Here is a 17,273-nt window from a genome sequence, read left to right on the forward strand (position 1 = left end):
TATAGCTAGACCGAGCTTAATTAAGTTACCTTAAAGCTGGATGCCCGACGGGAATCGATGAGCGCGTATATATGTACATATATATATATATGTACATATATACGCGCTCATCGATTCCCGTCGGGCATCCAGCTTTAAGGTAACTTAATTAAGCTCGGTCTAGCTATACATGACATCCTCAACAGCTGCGAGAGAGAGAACGAGACAGAAGGGGAAGTGAGAGGAGTGAGAGAGAGAAAGCGGAACCAGAGTAGAGAGGCCTTTGGTCCAGTAGCAGCCTCGGAAATCAATAAACGACTACAAGCGTGTGATATCGACGCGACGCGTTGATCGCTTTTTTTTTAAGTGGCAAATTTTTACTTTAAATGCATTCGTCAATATCCCGTCTCACTCGCTCGTATATAGCTGTCATATTTTCCGCGCTGAATAAAATACTCAAATGGAGCGACATATAACTGACTGTACGTTCAGTGCAAATAACGTTTCTGCATTACCCAGTCTATAATAATTTCCATTTATGCGAATACATTTTGTTATTGAACATTATTCATTCTTTAAAGAGGCGTGTCGTTAAATCGAATTCGCTTTTTAATCGTCCCTCTTAGGGATTATGCTGGTCATTTGTAGGATTAAGAAGTAACACACACCGTAAATCTTTACTTTTTTTTTATAGCGATCATTACTTTTTTCCTTTTTGTAATGATAATGGTAACGTTGTTACATTTTTACAATAACGGTAACAAATTTAGCCGTTACTTTTATCGTTCTTTTAATTATTTATTATCTTTAGATATATCTATTCAAGATCGCGTTATTTTTTATTATATAGATAGTTTATTGAAAAATTTGTTAATATAAAAAGTATTTTGTATTTTAAATATCTTAAGCATTTTGACAGTCGCTAATTAATATTGAAAATCTGTAGTATGTAACGTAAACTGTAAATTTTCAAAAACAACAGTACTAGAATGAATATTGGAACATTGAAATGCATTCTTAATACATTAATGTTTAAAAACGATGTTTAATAAAAATTTTTAATAAAATTTGCTTTTGCGAATTATAGTCTAAATCCCTAAAAATATAAGTATATATTAAAAAATAAAAATATTAATGTAAAGAATTATAGAAGATTTATTAGATAAGTTTAATATAAAAAGTTCGCTTTAGAGTTTAGCTTAAAGTTTTAAGATTTATATAAGTTTTAAGATTAATATTGATTGTTACATTTAATAGTAATTATTAAATAATGTACATGATTTAAAAATTTAATGTCTTACTTTAGCATTACAAAAAAATAACAAATCGTTATACTTTCTAATTGCAAATATCGTGTTGCGTTTTATAATTAGTAACAGTAAAGAGTTACTTGTTACAAATAGTAACAGTAATGATAACACGTTTTTTATATAAAGTAACATTGCTAATCCTGATTATTTGTAACATGAGAGACTATCGCAGCGGAGATCGCGTATTTTGCAGTCCTCGGATATTGAGAGAATTGAGGGAGATATTGTAACGAATATCGTATAATTTTATTCTTAATTTAATCTTAAAAAATAAAGAAGGTAATACGCTTATCTCTTATACTGATACACTTATAAAGAGGAATATATGATCAATTTTATAAGCAACAGATAAATTACTTGCTCCATGATTGCTCGACTGTGATTATGTAGTATAATTTTGATGGATCAGCAGAGTTCTATTTCCTCTTCTTTGCGATTAAATAGATTAAATTGATTAGAGATAAATGGAGTTATATCAAGGAAACCTTAGATAGATTGACTATAGATTAATAACTTCACTTTACCTTACAGGTAAACCCTTACGTGAAAACATCAGAAATGATTCTTAATGTTTGCGTTATATTTGGAACAAAGATGTATATTGAGATTTATTAGGCAGTATAATTTTTAATATTATGTCTCTCAACTAAATAACTTAATAATATAGTAAATTTTATTACATATTTTAAATATTTTCTGCACTTTACTAAAACATCAACAAAATTATTTCGGAGTTTTTATTTTATTTCATAAAATATCTTTGATGCTCAAAGTATCAAATACATAAAAAGTGCTAAAATGTAATAATATTAGAGATATGCGAATTATTCAATACGAATTGAATCGGAATCAAATAAAATTTAATTCGATTCAATTCTAATCTCAATGATTTGAATCCGAACTATTCAAAAATTTCGAATGCAGGAGATTAAATACGAATTACATATATTGACAATCTTATAGAAAATCATATTTTCTCCCACTAAATAAGTAAATAAAAAATTAGTAAATAAAAAATTGTAAAGAATATAAAGATAGGAGCAGTTTAGTGTATGAAATGGCATTTTTTATCAGAAACACGTGTCTGCGATTTTTTTAAAAAAGCCAAACAGCACGTAATCCTAGACAAATGGAGGGGTTATATAATTCTCACAGTATGCTTGCAAAATTTCTGTCTTAGCTCTTCTCGTAATAAAACTCAAAGAAAAATTTCATTTAACTTTTGTAAAAAAAAATCTCGGCAATTTTTCAATTTTACTACTTATAATTACCTTAGAATAATACGAAGAAAGTACATACCGAGGTACATACTTTATGAAATGCTGTTCATTAAACAATGAAATCTACTTAATCTACTTAAAATCTACTTAAAAAGCGTTTGTTAAAGCTAATACACATAATATTCTTGAGGTTTCCACGGATGCTTTCTATAAAAACATAATGCATTTTGCAGGTTTTCTCCGTGTCCAGATCCATTCTTGGAATGCCAACGTTTCGTGAACCTTGCAGCCCTGATGAAGTGGATTGGTTCATGAAACGTTGGCATTCCAAAAATGGATCTGGACACGGAGAAAATCCGCGGAACGCATAATCTTTATATAGCTAATACACATGTTCTCAATAACATTATTTTTTTTTAATTTTCGTAACTGAACTAAATTACGGTTTTGAGTAATTAAGTGAAGCATTTTTTATATTTTATCTATAAATACTAATGAAACACGAAAAAAATGATAAAATTTTTTATATAAAAAAATATATTTTTAAAGGGTGTTAAAAATATCAGTTAATTAAAATATTTCTATATAAAACAGAGAATAATTGCATGACACAGGATATTAAAAATATCTTACTTAGCTACTGAAGAATTAATAAAGCAACTACAAGCTGAATGTATTCAAAAGTAACTTTGTTGCTTGTGTAAAAATAAACGGCTTTTGCGCTGTAAAGGCAGTTTTATATTTTAGCGTATACATATAACATGCATAAAAAATCATATCGCAGAAAAATGTCGTTACTTTCTCTAGTTAAGTGTCACGCAATAAGATAATAATACAATTTGCAGGTGGACTGCTCTTAAATATTTATACACGAATCTTGATTACATATACATACACCCTAAAGGATTATATACTTTTTTGCTTAATTGCACAAAGTGAATTAGTTCAATGCAGAAATGTAGTGTAATCAAATCATTTAATACAATTTTTTATTTAATGCCAAGTATCTGCCTTCATATATATATATATATATATATAGTTTTTTATGTAAATATTACTACTCATTTAGATATATGACAATCTGATTTTTTCGTGCTATTACGACAAAAGTTTTAATACGATCAATCTTTTTACAAAGTCCATCGAAGAGAATTTCCATAAATATAAAATAAACACTATAATTCTATTTATCTCATCTAATTTTGATAATTTTTATCAAAGCAGATAGATATTTAGATATATTGAAATGATTTAAAATTCGATTTTTTTTTAATTCTTTCATATATAATATACATAGAAGATTAAAAACGAATCTTCTTTCCTTCAACGAAACGCATCTTTTGACCCGATTTACTGCAATCTGAATATTATTATGAAGCAGGTAAATATGTTAACATATAAATGATGGGATTTGAATTATGCATGTGGACAGAATGCGTATTCGGTTTATCTCCGTCGCGCGTGGTGGAGCGGAGGATCCTTTGGAAAAAGAGAAGGTTAGGCACGTTTCACCGATTCTTTTGGGGTCGTGTCGTCAGAGAAACTAGAACACGTAGCGCACTCTTAAAGAGAATGGATCATATTCGCCGACCTGGCAATAGCCAAGTGGCAGATTGAACATATTGATAGCTTTGTAATGAATGAAATTGCTGGAAGAAAATAATTTCTTTATGACATTATATCTTAAACAAAATTTACATTTTGAAGTGCTTTTTACCAAATAATTAAACTTGCAATACATGTTTCTCTCTCTCTCTCTCTCTCTCTCTCTCTCTCTCTCTCTCTCTCTCTCACTCACTCTATTTTCCCGTAGATAATTACGTTTGTGCACAAATACTATACAATATTAAGGGAAAAATATGCAAAAAAGGATACATCTGAATTTTTCATTAAAAAGTGTGGCAAGCTGAAACAGGAATTGTTGGACAATGAATTTACAGTGCATTTCCTGTTTTTAGTCGCTAAAAGAAAAAATGTTACTTTCACCATACATGAAACACTATGCATAGTGTAAATAGGTATATAAACTAAAAGGTACTAAAATAGTATGAAAAAAACATGTTGTTAAAGTTTTAAATTATTTGTCAAAGAGATGCATGAAAAGGTATCCGAGGTATATTCGAATAATTATTTTAAAGGTTTTATAGGTTTTTTTATATATATATATATCACATGAGAGAGAGAAATATAATATATTACTAATAGAATAAAAAATACAACACATAATAATTATTGCAAGCATTTTATAAATAATGCATTGTGCGTGCGTGTGTGCATGTGTGAGAGAGAGAAAAAAATAGAGAGATATAAAAAAGAAGCTACAAATATATTTTATTTTATGAAACTAAAAATGAAGCTTAACATTTTATTATTTATTGATAACATAATCGAAATATTAAATTTACCAATTATTTATAACACGTTTTGTTCAATCAATTCACGTTATTGCTGATGTATTAAACAATTTCAATAAGTATAATTATATGATTTTATAAATGTGCGTAAGCTTTTAAATATAAGTATATTATTTTTTTCGAATCAGGAGAATTTAATAAACAATTATTTATCTTTTAAAATAAGATAAACACTACATTACTAAATTGTGCTAATAATATATATATATTTGTTTGATGCATCTAATATTTGATTATTACTAATGTATTCCAGTATCTACAAAATAACAATATCTCGCTATACATCAATTATATTTCATTCTTTTTGATATTAAAAATATAATAATAAATATTTATTTATTAACAATTATTTGAATCAATTACAGTAACTATAATCATCACACGATATTTTATATACTACTTTATTTTATGTACTAGATAGATTCAATATTGTCACATGTAATATATTAATGATAAAATTACGATCGTTTAATAATTTAAATATAATTTAAATGAATGTATATGTCATTTATTAATACTAGCGAACACTCTTTCGTAATCTGTTCTTTTTCTCAATGAATTTACGTCAGGTGTGACTTATGCATTATAATGATCTTAAAGCTTGGTTTAAGTTTTCCTCGGCGTAATTAGAAAACGGTTGAAGGCGTTGTTGCTCGCGGCTGGATTTTGCCATGGGTTTACCTTAATGGAAATACAAGGCATTAATTTCATCGCGCTCTGCTCGAACATGTTAATATCCGAGCATGTACGGTACGTCCTTTGGAGACTTCCACTTAAGTCAAATTAATTTACTATATTCGTCTCTTAGGGAGAATCGATCGGAATTATATATCTTAAATTTCTTCTGTCTTATCTCGCATGCTTATCTGTTTTTCAGTATTAAAAAAAGTATAGCACTTCAATTATTATTTGTCATATTTGTTTACTAACTTTCTTTGTTTTTAACCCTTTGACAATGTGAAACTTTCATCCTTTGTCCACAACTTAACTTCGAACTTAATATGCAGATTTTTATATTGTTCCAAGATATAAAAATCTGAAAAAATTCTTACGTATTTGTGAAAGCTTTAAAAACGAATTTTTACTATCATAGAAGTTGGATTGTATTTTATTATAAATTTAAATTTATTTATGTTAATTTACAATTAAAAAAATCGATAGTAGTGTCTTTAAATTCGAACATTTCAACGGAGGATTAAATTAGAAAAAAATTATATTAAAAAATATATAACTATATATACATGCCATTATAAAGATCAAAACGGCTGCAACGAGACATCGGCATTAATGTTCAATGCAATGTTGATAATTACTCGTCGTCGTATCGATCATTAGGGTTGCTTTTTTTATCGGACTATAGGAGCAGCACAGTGGAAAAGCTGACGCGCGCGCGCCGAATCGACAGCAGTATCGTTGTTTCTCGTCGCTTTTAAGCATCTTCCACGGGAGGGGAGAATATGGATTTCCGATACGAAACTTTTCAATCCGTTCCCAGACGATAAGAACCCGCCGAACTCATACCAAGCGAATACCGTCGTACCGTTTATTGCCCGTTGGGAGGCCGCATTTAAAAATATTTTATCATACCGGTCAATACTTACGCTTGTCGGTCTCTTCAGTCATGTCGATCCCATTTGCATCGTAGTAACTTGCATGCAAATTTGCTGTTATGCGCTCTTTAATCCTCGTCTTTGGTCTGAAATCACATGTTTTTACGCATTGTTTAAAACGTGAGCAGTCCGCTTGCCCACTGAAGCTCAAGAATGTCATAGATTACAGTATTTTTTGCTCCAAAAATGGGAATGACAAAAGAAATTCAATTCAAATTGATCGGAGTTTGATCAAGATTTAGTAGTTAGTCATTATTGCTTAAATGTATGTATGCACATATATTCCAACATGTCAAAAATTGACGGCAAAATAAAACATACGATCCTCTGGGATTTCCATATTTAATCGTAATCAATCCACAGAGATTTATGAAACATATGCACGAAACAACAATGCATGGACAACCGATAACGATAAAATGATACGAGCGAGATTCGATTGCACATATTGCAGATGATTCAACTGCCACATGTGCACAATTATTACATATGTCTCTTTATGAGCGAGAGATAGGGAATATTTTTTTCAAATATATATGTGAAAATTAGGAAATTTATCTGATTTTTAGTTCAGTAAAAAAAAATTATTAATGTAATATGACAATATGCACAATTTTAAAAACAATTGTCGAGGGGTAAATCGCCGAGGGTATTGCAGTGTACAGATTTGAAACATTATTTAAGAGGAGAATTGTGTATTATAATAAACGGTGAGGCATTACTACGGCATTGTAGAGTACTATTAGGGCATTAATGGGCATTAGTAGATGTTAGTGTACACAATTTTAGTCAGAGATACATTTCTTGATATCGTAATTACTTATATTGGAAAAAAATAATGTTGCAATAATAATTGCAATAATTATCGCAACATAAAAATGAAAGGTTCTTAAATAAAAATAACATGTCCATCTTAATGATATTAACTTTCGCGAGAATTTTTATTTTGTTGCATATTAATTATTATACAATGTATACTTAAAGTCTAAATTAACATAAATAAAAAATAAAATATCTCTCCGGAGCATTCTTCATTTAAATTTACTCTCGACGCATGAAGGTGAAGATGCATTATTTACTTATACATTCGCGAACGATCTCCTCGGGGAGGGTATTTCGTATATTATACTTAAATTTACGGAGTTTACAAAATTGTAAACCTTGCGCACTTATTTTTGTTTCTTCGTGAACATTCATCCGTTGAGATGAAATAAAACTCGCGCTGTGCTGTAGCCGACAGTGTAACGAGTTTGCGCACCGTGAAAAATCACGACGGACAGATACCGTGTGAAATGTCATTTTCCTTCGGGAAAGATAATTTATACGGACGCGAGAGAGAAATACGCGCACCGAATAATCTTGACGCAATATCGGACCAATTTGAATATCGATCTCACGATTTTTTCTAACGTAACATTTTTTTTGAGTCGCTGAAGTTACAACATCAAACTTCTAAGGACGCGCGTTTAATTTTGCCATGCAATCTTTGCGAACGAGATATAAAAGAATTGTTTCGTACGGTTTTTTATTTTATCGTAAAATATATTTAGACAATACATTTTGTTATCTATTAATTATATGCTCTGTGATTTATGTGCGTAGAAAAAATTTGACAAGTAAAGATAAATATTATACATATAGAGACACTATATAAGAGAGAGCAGATATGTTACGTTATTATGAAGAGAAAATGTTATTATTTTGTTATATTCTGTTGTTTGCAAAATATAAAAGCGTAAAAACGAACATTATATTTTGCAGACTGAAAAAGAAGTACATAGCATTTTACGTGTGTTGAGTCCGTAACAGATTATACATTGGAGATCAAAAACTGCAAAGTGGAAATTAAAATTTAACTCCAATTGAAATGAAACAGATCAAAATTAAATTTATCTGATTGGTCAAATTCTAATCTCCAATTCGCAATTTTCAATCTCCAATGCATGGTCCGATGCAGGTATTAAATTGCAGCGCGCACTTATTAACTGTTGAAATCATCAAAGATAAAATAACTATGTTTATATTTTCTCCCTTGCGCGTACATTTTCCCCTGGTTAGACAAGCGCGAGATTGGAATGCCTCGTTATACAAAGAGGTATTTCATGAATGGCTGAGAGCAACTAGCCGCGAAACAAAAACATTTTTGTCGAGCTGTTGTAACGAGGCCCACGTGAACTCGTTATTTCAACGAGTATAAAACTCGAAGAGAAAAAGTTAACCAAATTTTGATACGAGGAAGAGAAAGAGAAAACTGTGCGCGCGAAGATTGCAACGAATTTTTTTCAATAAATTCTTATTTACTTACGAGTGAATTCCGGCAAACGCCAGAGTTATCTTGAGCTTCTTCAGTGCTAAATATAAAATTGATGGTTATATTTGTATTTATTATGCATTGCAGCATTAGTATCGTATGTCACGTGAAAGAGAGGAAAATAAATGTCCGAAAGAAATCAAACAAAATGCGAACGAGTTAGGATTGAAACGAATAGCGTGTCTTTTCCTAGCAATCGATTTCTCTCGTGGTAGATGTATGCCAACGTTAGATAACGTAGAGCGTAGAATTCAAGGCGTCACTCGGTTTTGTCCCTACGGTTCTTTGAATCTGCAATGAAAAATATCGCGAGAGAAGATATTGCGGAATATCAGACATTTCGAAGGAATTGGGGGATAAATTTTTATATGCAAATTGTGTGTGTGAAATATTTTGGGATTCGCCAAATACATTTGGAAAAAATTGGGACAAAAAGAAAAACTTATCTCGAACTATTAAAGAACTGAGTTTGAAATTTATGATTCTTGTAGAACAGACAAAGTTTGTGCTTATCAAAAATGCTCAACGTTTTTTTAATCACTTAGCTTCACTTCTTTACTTCAACTTCTCATATCTTTTGAATTTTTAATCGAAAATATCTTGCTTCTTCAACTTATTTTTCCAAAAGATTAGCTGCCTTTAACGATTGCATATTTCAAACCGTAAGAGTTACTTTAATCCATAAATTACAATATTTATTAAATCTATTTTTAAACACGCTTTCTTTAAATTTTTGCTCTAACTTGCATTTATGACTGTATGAGGTTGCTTCTTATCCTGATAAAGTGAACTGCAATGTTCACGAAACATTAGCATTTAACAATGCAAGATACGGAGATAACCTGTAAACTGCATAACTAACTTTCTTGAAGCAAATACCTATGGAAGCCTCAAAAGTATTATTTATGATTTTATATAATAATTAAATTTTTTCATTAACTATCTAACATAATAATGAGCAAATATATTTAAGATATCCTCACTTATTCTCTATATGAGAGAAAATTTACTGTATCTCACATATAAAAAACAAACTATATTTGACTTAATTTTGATATAAACAATCACATTGACGTATTATGTAACTTCTCGTCACATATTACGATATTACACACCTATTAGTGTCTTTACAACTCCTCTAATGATGCCACACACCGTGTGGTTCTAGGTTATTTGAAGAGAACACGGAATTGCTAAATATGTTCACGAAGTTTCGGGATCAAAAGACAAAGGAGCAACAGTCTACGAGCATGGAACTGGCCGAGCACGCGAAAACGGTCATGACCACCCTCGACGAAGGTATCAAGAGCCTCGATGATATGGATGCGTTTCTGACATACCTTCACGAGGTCGGGGCCTCTCACACGAAGATCCCCGGATTCAACCGGCAATACTTCTGGGTGAGTCCTTCCTCGAAAAAAAATTGCTCATATGCACCTTGCAATATTCATACACGGCATATGACAACATAAACACACAATGCACATACATATGTCCCAATTATTAAATTATTAACTAGGCGAGAAAATAAGATATTTGTAAGACTAGGGGAAAAAAGTAAGACAATATATCTAAGTAAAAAATTAACTTTAATATATAAGAAAATATATGCATTTTAATGAACTAAGAAATAAATTATCTTAGACATTAAAGATAATAATTTATTTTTGTTTGTTTTGTTATGTGTACGCAATAAGATGTACATTAAAAATATTTGTAAGATTAAACGCGAAATTGGAAATTGACTAATTGTATTTATGTTTCTAATAATGAAGACATTTTTTAATAATAATATAATTAGTCTTATTAGATTAAAAATTCGAAATATTTTAGAATATTTACTACTTTTTAAAAAACTTTTTATATCCTTATTACACGGATAGAACGCTTTCGTCGAAGTATCTAAAAATTTATCAAGAAGATCTGAAAATAATTTTAATAATTTCATTACTATTAGAATAACTATATAGCTCAACTTTATTACTAGAATGTCGAAATTGTTCACAATATTGCTCATTATACTTGAACCCCTATATAATTATTTCGATAATTCAACAAAATTGTTTTTAGATTTAGCCAAATTTTTAGAAAGAATTCTTCAGCGAAATCTTTCCGTGTTTATATTTTTGTATGAGCAAATCAGTTAAACTTGCCTTATGTGTCAAAATATATTGGTAGTTTACTTGAGGTAATTTTTTGGTAATAATATAATGTAATTATTTTTTTTTTATTAAGAACTTAGAATACTTTTTTATTAAGAACTTGGAATACATTTGTATCACTTTAAAAAAAAATACAATTGTTGCGTGAGTAAACTTGTTAGACTTGCCTTACATATATCAGAACACGTAGGTAATTTATCTCAGAATATACCGGGAAAGCGTGCGAAAATTGTCACTCGTCGGAAAGAGAGAAATATGCCTTCCATCTCTTGACGAACATTTTCTCTTTGTGCTGCGCTTATCTCTGGCAACATGGAAATCAAAGAGACTAAACTGGAAACTTTTGGGAGACACTGTAAACTATTTTAGGACCTGTCTCCAAGCAAGAGATTTATGCACAATTAAAGTATAACGACGCTCGCGCGACATAAATGTGGAACAAATTTTCGTTACGTTCCTCACAATGTATGAACGTTTAATTTCTATAGTACATTTTCTCAATCGAATGAAATCCTTTTACAGTCTTTTACATTTTTTTAAATTCATGTTAGGTACTATTCGTTAAATTGGAGAATAAATAATTTATAGCTTTTCCAGTTTTAATGAAATAAATAATATCAAATTTATTATTTTAAAAATATTATAATTTTGCTAACTCAGTATACATTAGAATTCAGAGTGGACGGATTTATTGAGCTCGTATTACCAATTAAAAGTTCAATTTCATTATCTTCATATTCAATGTTTTATTATTCGCATTACATTTCTTTCTCGAAATTTATAACGCCCCTTCGCAAAGAAGAAAAATTTGCTGCGAGAGAAATTGAATAACAAATGTTGAGACTTTACCCCGCAACATCGCTATAAGGTATAATACGTCGGTATTTTGTTATCTCATGGTTTTTTATAATCTACTGCACAGCTGGTATCCGCCATTTGCTTACTACGTTGCTATTCTGCACGATATCTAAAAAGAAAACATTCTTTTTTAAATGTTCTTGCATTTAACGTTGAAAACGGTGGTAAAATGGTTATCATAGAAGATAAATACGCTAAAATTTCGCTTTAATATTGGATCTTTTGCAGAAAAATCTTCTGCACGAATATTTTTTATTGCAAATTCTTTTAATATGAACACGCTGATACGAAATACATATTTTTTCATTGCTTTGTAAAATACACGAATACTATTTTGAGAGAGACAAATTCAGAATAATACATGACTTTGATTTGATTCATGCAAATTACAGCGAGACGTGAAAGGACAGTTTGTTGCTATAACGACTGTCATAGGACTTGTAAATATTCCATAATTTTATTTACGATTTTGTTAGTCGGAAACACTTCGAATGTAGAACACGAAAATTGATGCTATAACGCTTCTAGCATCTGAGTTGGTTGAAATATAAATCGGTACGCTATAGAATAATTAAACAGCATGAAATCACATTCTTGCTATGATTGAAATGAGGAAAATTCGTGTGGGAAATTTCGATGTTTGATTAACTATATACATGTAATTGAACATTATGCACTTAATCATTCTGCTTGGTTGAATAAATTTGATAGCTGTCCATGCACAAACAAGTATACAAACAAATGTTGAATTCATTAAATTAAATACATTTTAATAGGAGAATGCATTTTCCCAATACGATTGCAAATGTAATCGTATACAAAATCAACTGGCATTTTATTACATTAAATGTATATGATTTTCTCGATAATCTTGATGTTTATTTGAACGAAAGCATGCGTCAATTTGATTCGTCTAATAAATCTTTCCTTTTTATGTATCAATAAATTCTCATGCATCAGTAAATTCGTATATTTACTAACTTTTTCTCAATCAAAAGAACAAAAAAAATTTTAATTTAAGCATTGGCGCTTACAAAAAAGTAATGTTGCACACGTAACAATAAATTTCAATTTTTTAATTTTAAATAACAATATATACATACTATATATCTAAGTTGTAATGTATATACATATCATCTTGACAGATATGATAAAATACAAAAATATGATAATAAAATATAATAATCCACGTAATGCCGAAAAAAAAAAATTATTAAAAGGGTCTTGATATACGCAAAAGTAATAACGTTTCCCTACTTTCTCGCATATGCATGCAAATTTTTTTATTACTTTTGCGACGATCGAAACGGAATTTTCTTTATGCACGTGAGAAGGAAGTCGTGCTGGGGACTTCTCTCGCGTCGCTTTATCTTCTTGCTAGAGAAAAGGAATAAAGGTATTATATAGAAAAAGGCAAGCACAAGAATGCTTAAAAATGTGATTAAAAAATGGATAAAGATAGAAGGCATTTTATTGAAGTAAAATTAATTTTAAGATGAAAATGTAATATTATATTGTCAAGATATAATTCCATAAGTAGACCGTTAATCTTAATGATTTGTAATATAATATATTTCAGTGAGAGATATTTTCAGAAATTAATTTCGATCAAAGACAACTTGTCATTTAGTTCTTTCTAAAATACAGCTTTCAGCTTATTTCACATAATTCTGAGTTTGTTTTTATGTCATTCAAATAGGAATAAAGTCAAGTTATCTGCGAGGAGGGTTGAAAGTTTACATTACAGAGAACGTCGCATTTATTCGCAGTGTGAAACGCTCGCCACGGTTTCAATCTCTTGGCATGAAATCAAATCCGATTCGCCTTCCTTTCCCGTCTAATGTGAGTCTCGTGACTTAGTTATTGTATATACGATTGATAATTCCTGTTGGACAATCCTACAAGGTCTATTGTGAACCGTGGATATGACGATCGCTACACAATCGTCGATTCAATCGTCAGTTCTCGTATTGTTGGCGACCACGCCGCTCGAAATGGATCGAGGCTTAAATATTCGCCGTATTGATATTATCTTCTTCCGCGACCCAAGAACGTCCATAGCTTCGATTCCATAAATGCTTAAAATAAATATGAAGCAAACAAACGAAACATTTTTCTAGAGAATTATTTTCGTTTACAAATGACGTATCAAATCAATTTAATCGGAAAAAGAAGAGTTACAAAAGTAAATATTATAGATATTATAGAATTCGCAAAACTGGTTTCTCATCTTTTTTAGAAAAATATTTTGAATGGCATTTTCACTTCAGCACTAAAAATAATTACTGATTTGCTGGAAACTTTGTACACTGAGAGAAAAAAATATTTTGATACTAAAAATAAGCTACAACATTAGAACTCATCGAATAAATAATTTACTTAACACAAGAAAATTATTTATTTGATGACTCTTAATAGCTTATATTTTTAGTATCAAGATATCTTATCTCTCAGAATGGAATAATATTTTCTTCTTTTTTTTTTTTATCGTACGCTTGGCAGCTTTTAGGCAATCAGCTGTCCTAAACCCAGGAAGAGAGATACAGAGTGCCGGCTTCTGAAAATTAATTGTTTCCGCATCTGTGTCGTTACACTAATCTCAGATGTTACGCAGTCATGGAAGCTGTTTCTGTTCTAGAATTATTTTCCGTCTTAAAATAATATAATTAAGAATAATAAAATATATTAAGAATAATAATATATCATATATTTTAATTAAATCACGCAAATTTTAATTTTAATACAGATCCAAATCTTCCAAAAAAAAGACGGTTTTTTTAATTAAATAATTAATACAGTTATTTTAAATGTGCATTAACGAAAATGTAGCTCATACGTGATCAGACGTTCTATTTCCAGAAAATCGAAAAACCATTTCTGGATGCGGTGGAACGCACGCTGGAGGATCGATACTCGGAAAATGTGGAGAACATCTACAAGCTGACGATCAAGTTCATCATCGAGACACTGATCGACGGCTTCGACAAGGCACAGAGCGACAAGGCCAAATCCTAGTTGTCCTAGTCCCGAGGATCCGGCACGCATGTGATCGCCCTCGATCCTGCGAGATGTTGACAGCCCCCCGAGTCGGTCTGGCTTCCCGACGTTTGGAACGGGAAAATGCCAGCCGACGATTTTTGAGAAGACGACGACGGGGACAATCGTCGTTCTTGCGTTGATTCGCGCGGCGTCAACACGTCGCTGCTACGTTTCTCCGCGAATTCTTGAGAAACGCGAAATACGAGTACGTGGTGTTTTGCGCCGCCGCCCTCGTCGGCCTGAGATCTTTTCCCCCCTCGAGCGGGTCTCGCCATTAAACGTCTCCGGATATTAAGAACACGGTCCTGAGTCAATCCTTCGGGATCTCTTCGTAAAAACCGTGCCGCAACGCGAAACGAAAGAGCCGCGCGGCTCTCCCATGATGATCGAAGGGTTCTCTCTTTTTATCTCTTTAACTCGATTAATTAATATTGATTGGATTTTCGATAATAGAAAAATGAGTCTATTTAAATGACATATTTAAAGGTCCAAAAACGTACGAAGTTTCCGATCTCTTCTAGGTGTCTTTACGACATCATTTTAATAAGGGGGTATATCTATTCGTAAATAAAGAATGAAAACGTAACAAATGGTTTAAAAAATATTTTTTTTTTTATTTAAATAAAAATTGAAGTCGAATCGTAAGTTTTGATGTAGATGTGTTTTTTTCAAGTACCTTATTATTTTTTTTATAAGTAATTTTGCAAACGTCAATCTTAATTTAAGTTTAACTGATTCTTCACTTCTCTCTAATGCGGATTCTAGGAAAAAGACAAAGAGTAGATTAAGCCAAGATTAAATCGTACTAACCCGAAAGCGCTATGATTACACGTTATCTGAAATCTATCAGGTGATCGACCAGTTTTTTACGAACGGTGCCAAAACATCCGTGGGAAAATCGATTCTTTATAGAAAGATTTGTTTTTGAGATTTATGAATTGTGTTTTTTTTTACATGTCAAATATTATTTGCCAATGGACAAATTCTGAGATATAAAAACGAAAATATTCCGAAAATGGAATACGTGTTTTTTCGTGAATTTATCAAACTTGTGTTGTATCAAAAGAAAGATACTTCAACTCGTACTGTTATTATTTATTAGTTGTTTATATTTCATTTCGCCTGGTTTTGCGCATAAAACGTAATACGTTGTAAATGTATTATGACATTTGGAAAAAAAACGCTAGCATTAACATTTATTGGATTCTTCAATGGAAATATATCTCGGAGAGATGATTCGAATATAAATATTATTTAGGGGCTTATTCTGTAATTCTTAACAACTGTAATGCTACAATTACAGTCATTAAGAGTTACAGAAAAGGCCTCTTAATTTTATTTATGTCGAGTGTACAAGCAAATGTTTATTTTTTTTTGTCGTTTTTATTTATTTTCTGTATGTTCGCTATTTATTTTCCCGTCAGCCATAAGCTTCCTTTAGTTTTAATACATTTAACAGGAGCAAAACGTAAAGTGACACATGTCGTTATTGATCAGATACAAAATTAGAAGGAAGGAGGTGGAAGAGCTTTCCTTTCCCGCAAGAGTCCGATCTTAAGAGGATTACTAAAACGTAACTTTAGTCAACTATATGATATTCCTCGTAAGAACAGGATAAGCTGAAATAAAAGTTTTTTATTACGATACTATTACCAGCAAAATAAGATTCAACCATCCGCTAATATTCGCCGCACACAGTGTCGTTTTAAGGGTTTATTACGTCGCAAGAACTCTCATTAACTTCTCATGAATGTTATAAAACCACCCACTATATGTAGATAATGATTTTTTCATCAAATATGCTCATATAAATAATTACGAATTTACGGTATCAAGTATGAGAAAAATATGTTTCCATCCTCTTTTTATACGTTTTTTACGCCAAGCTCTTTTACGAAGAATGATTATTCATTCTGCTAATAATAATAGCTTCTTTTGTGCGTTCAGAACGTAAAATGGGATGGCTTTTGAAATATCATAATATTTATAATTCGCGGCATGAAAATTTCCAGCTTCTGCGATAATATAAATCGCATAAAATTCAATCGACAAAAGACTTACATCATTGCACGTGCGAATCGATATTCGCACTTAATTGAAAGAGTCGCTCAAATCCGAACCATTTAGTGCAAACCGATGTTTTGGAAAAATGTCCTACGGTATGCATTCTGCAGTAATTCCATGACGACCTCAATTTGATTATCTCAAGAAGCTTCTTTTTTCAAAATCGATACCCTGCCATCAATTGTAATCAATATATATCGTCTAAATTATCATCGTTATTTAAAGTCGCATCGCTCGAGTTTCAAAGAGATGAATATACCCATAGAGAGAGAGAGAGAGAGAGAGAGAGAGAGAGAGAGAGAGAGA

The 17,273-nt window shown here is 30.9% G+C and overlaps 1 protein-coding gene and 1 long non-coding RNA gene across 7 annotated transcripts in view; one reads left to right on the top strand and one right to left on the bottom strand.

Moving 5' to 3' along the window:
• The window catches only part of LOC108746162 (neuroglobin-like), a 62,954-nt gene extending 47,507 nt beyond the window's left edge, over window positions 1–15,447 (top strand). For all 6 annotated transcript variants that reach the window (XM_018482761.1, XM_018482756.1, XM_018482757.1 and 3 more), the window contains exons 3-4: window positions 10,013–10,244; window positions 14,724–15,447. In XM_018482761.1, coding sequence (XP_018338263.1) covers window positions 10,013–10,244; window positions 14,724–14,879 — 388 coding nt within the window. In that variant the 3' untranslated portion in view covers window positions 14,880–15,447. The remainder of the gene's footprint in view (window positions 1–10,012; window positions 10,245–14,723) is intronic.
• On the bottom strand, window positions 5,469–8,936 carry LOC108746163. The gene is made up of 3 exons (XR_001939150.1): window positions 8,839–8,936; window positions 6,525–6,619; window positions 5,469–5,604 (listed from the first exon to the last, which is right to left on the bottom strand). It is a non-coding gene; the product is annotated as an uncharacterized LOC108746163 (long non-coding RNA).
• Window positions 15,448–17,273: the final 1,826 nt, after the last annotated feature.

The sequence above is a fragment of the Trachymyrmex septentrionalis genome, unplaced genomic scaffold (assembly GCF_001594115.1).
Source record: "Trachymyrmex septentrionalis isolate Tsep2-gDNA-1 unplaced genomic scaffold, Tsep1.0 scaffold16, whole genome shotgun sequence".
Lineage (NCBI taxonomy): Eukaryota > Metazoa > Arthropoda > Insecta > Hymenoptera > Formicidae > Trachymyrmex > Trachymyrmex septentrionalis.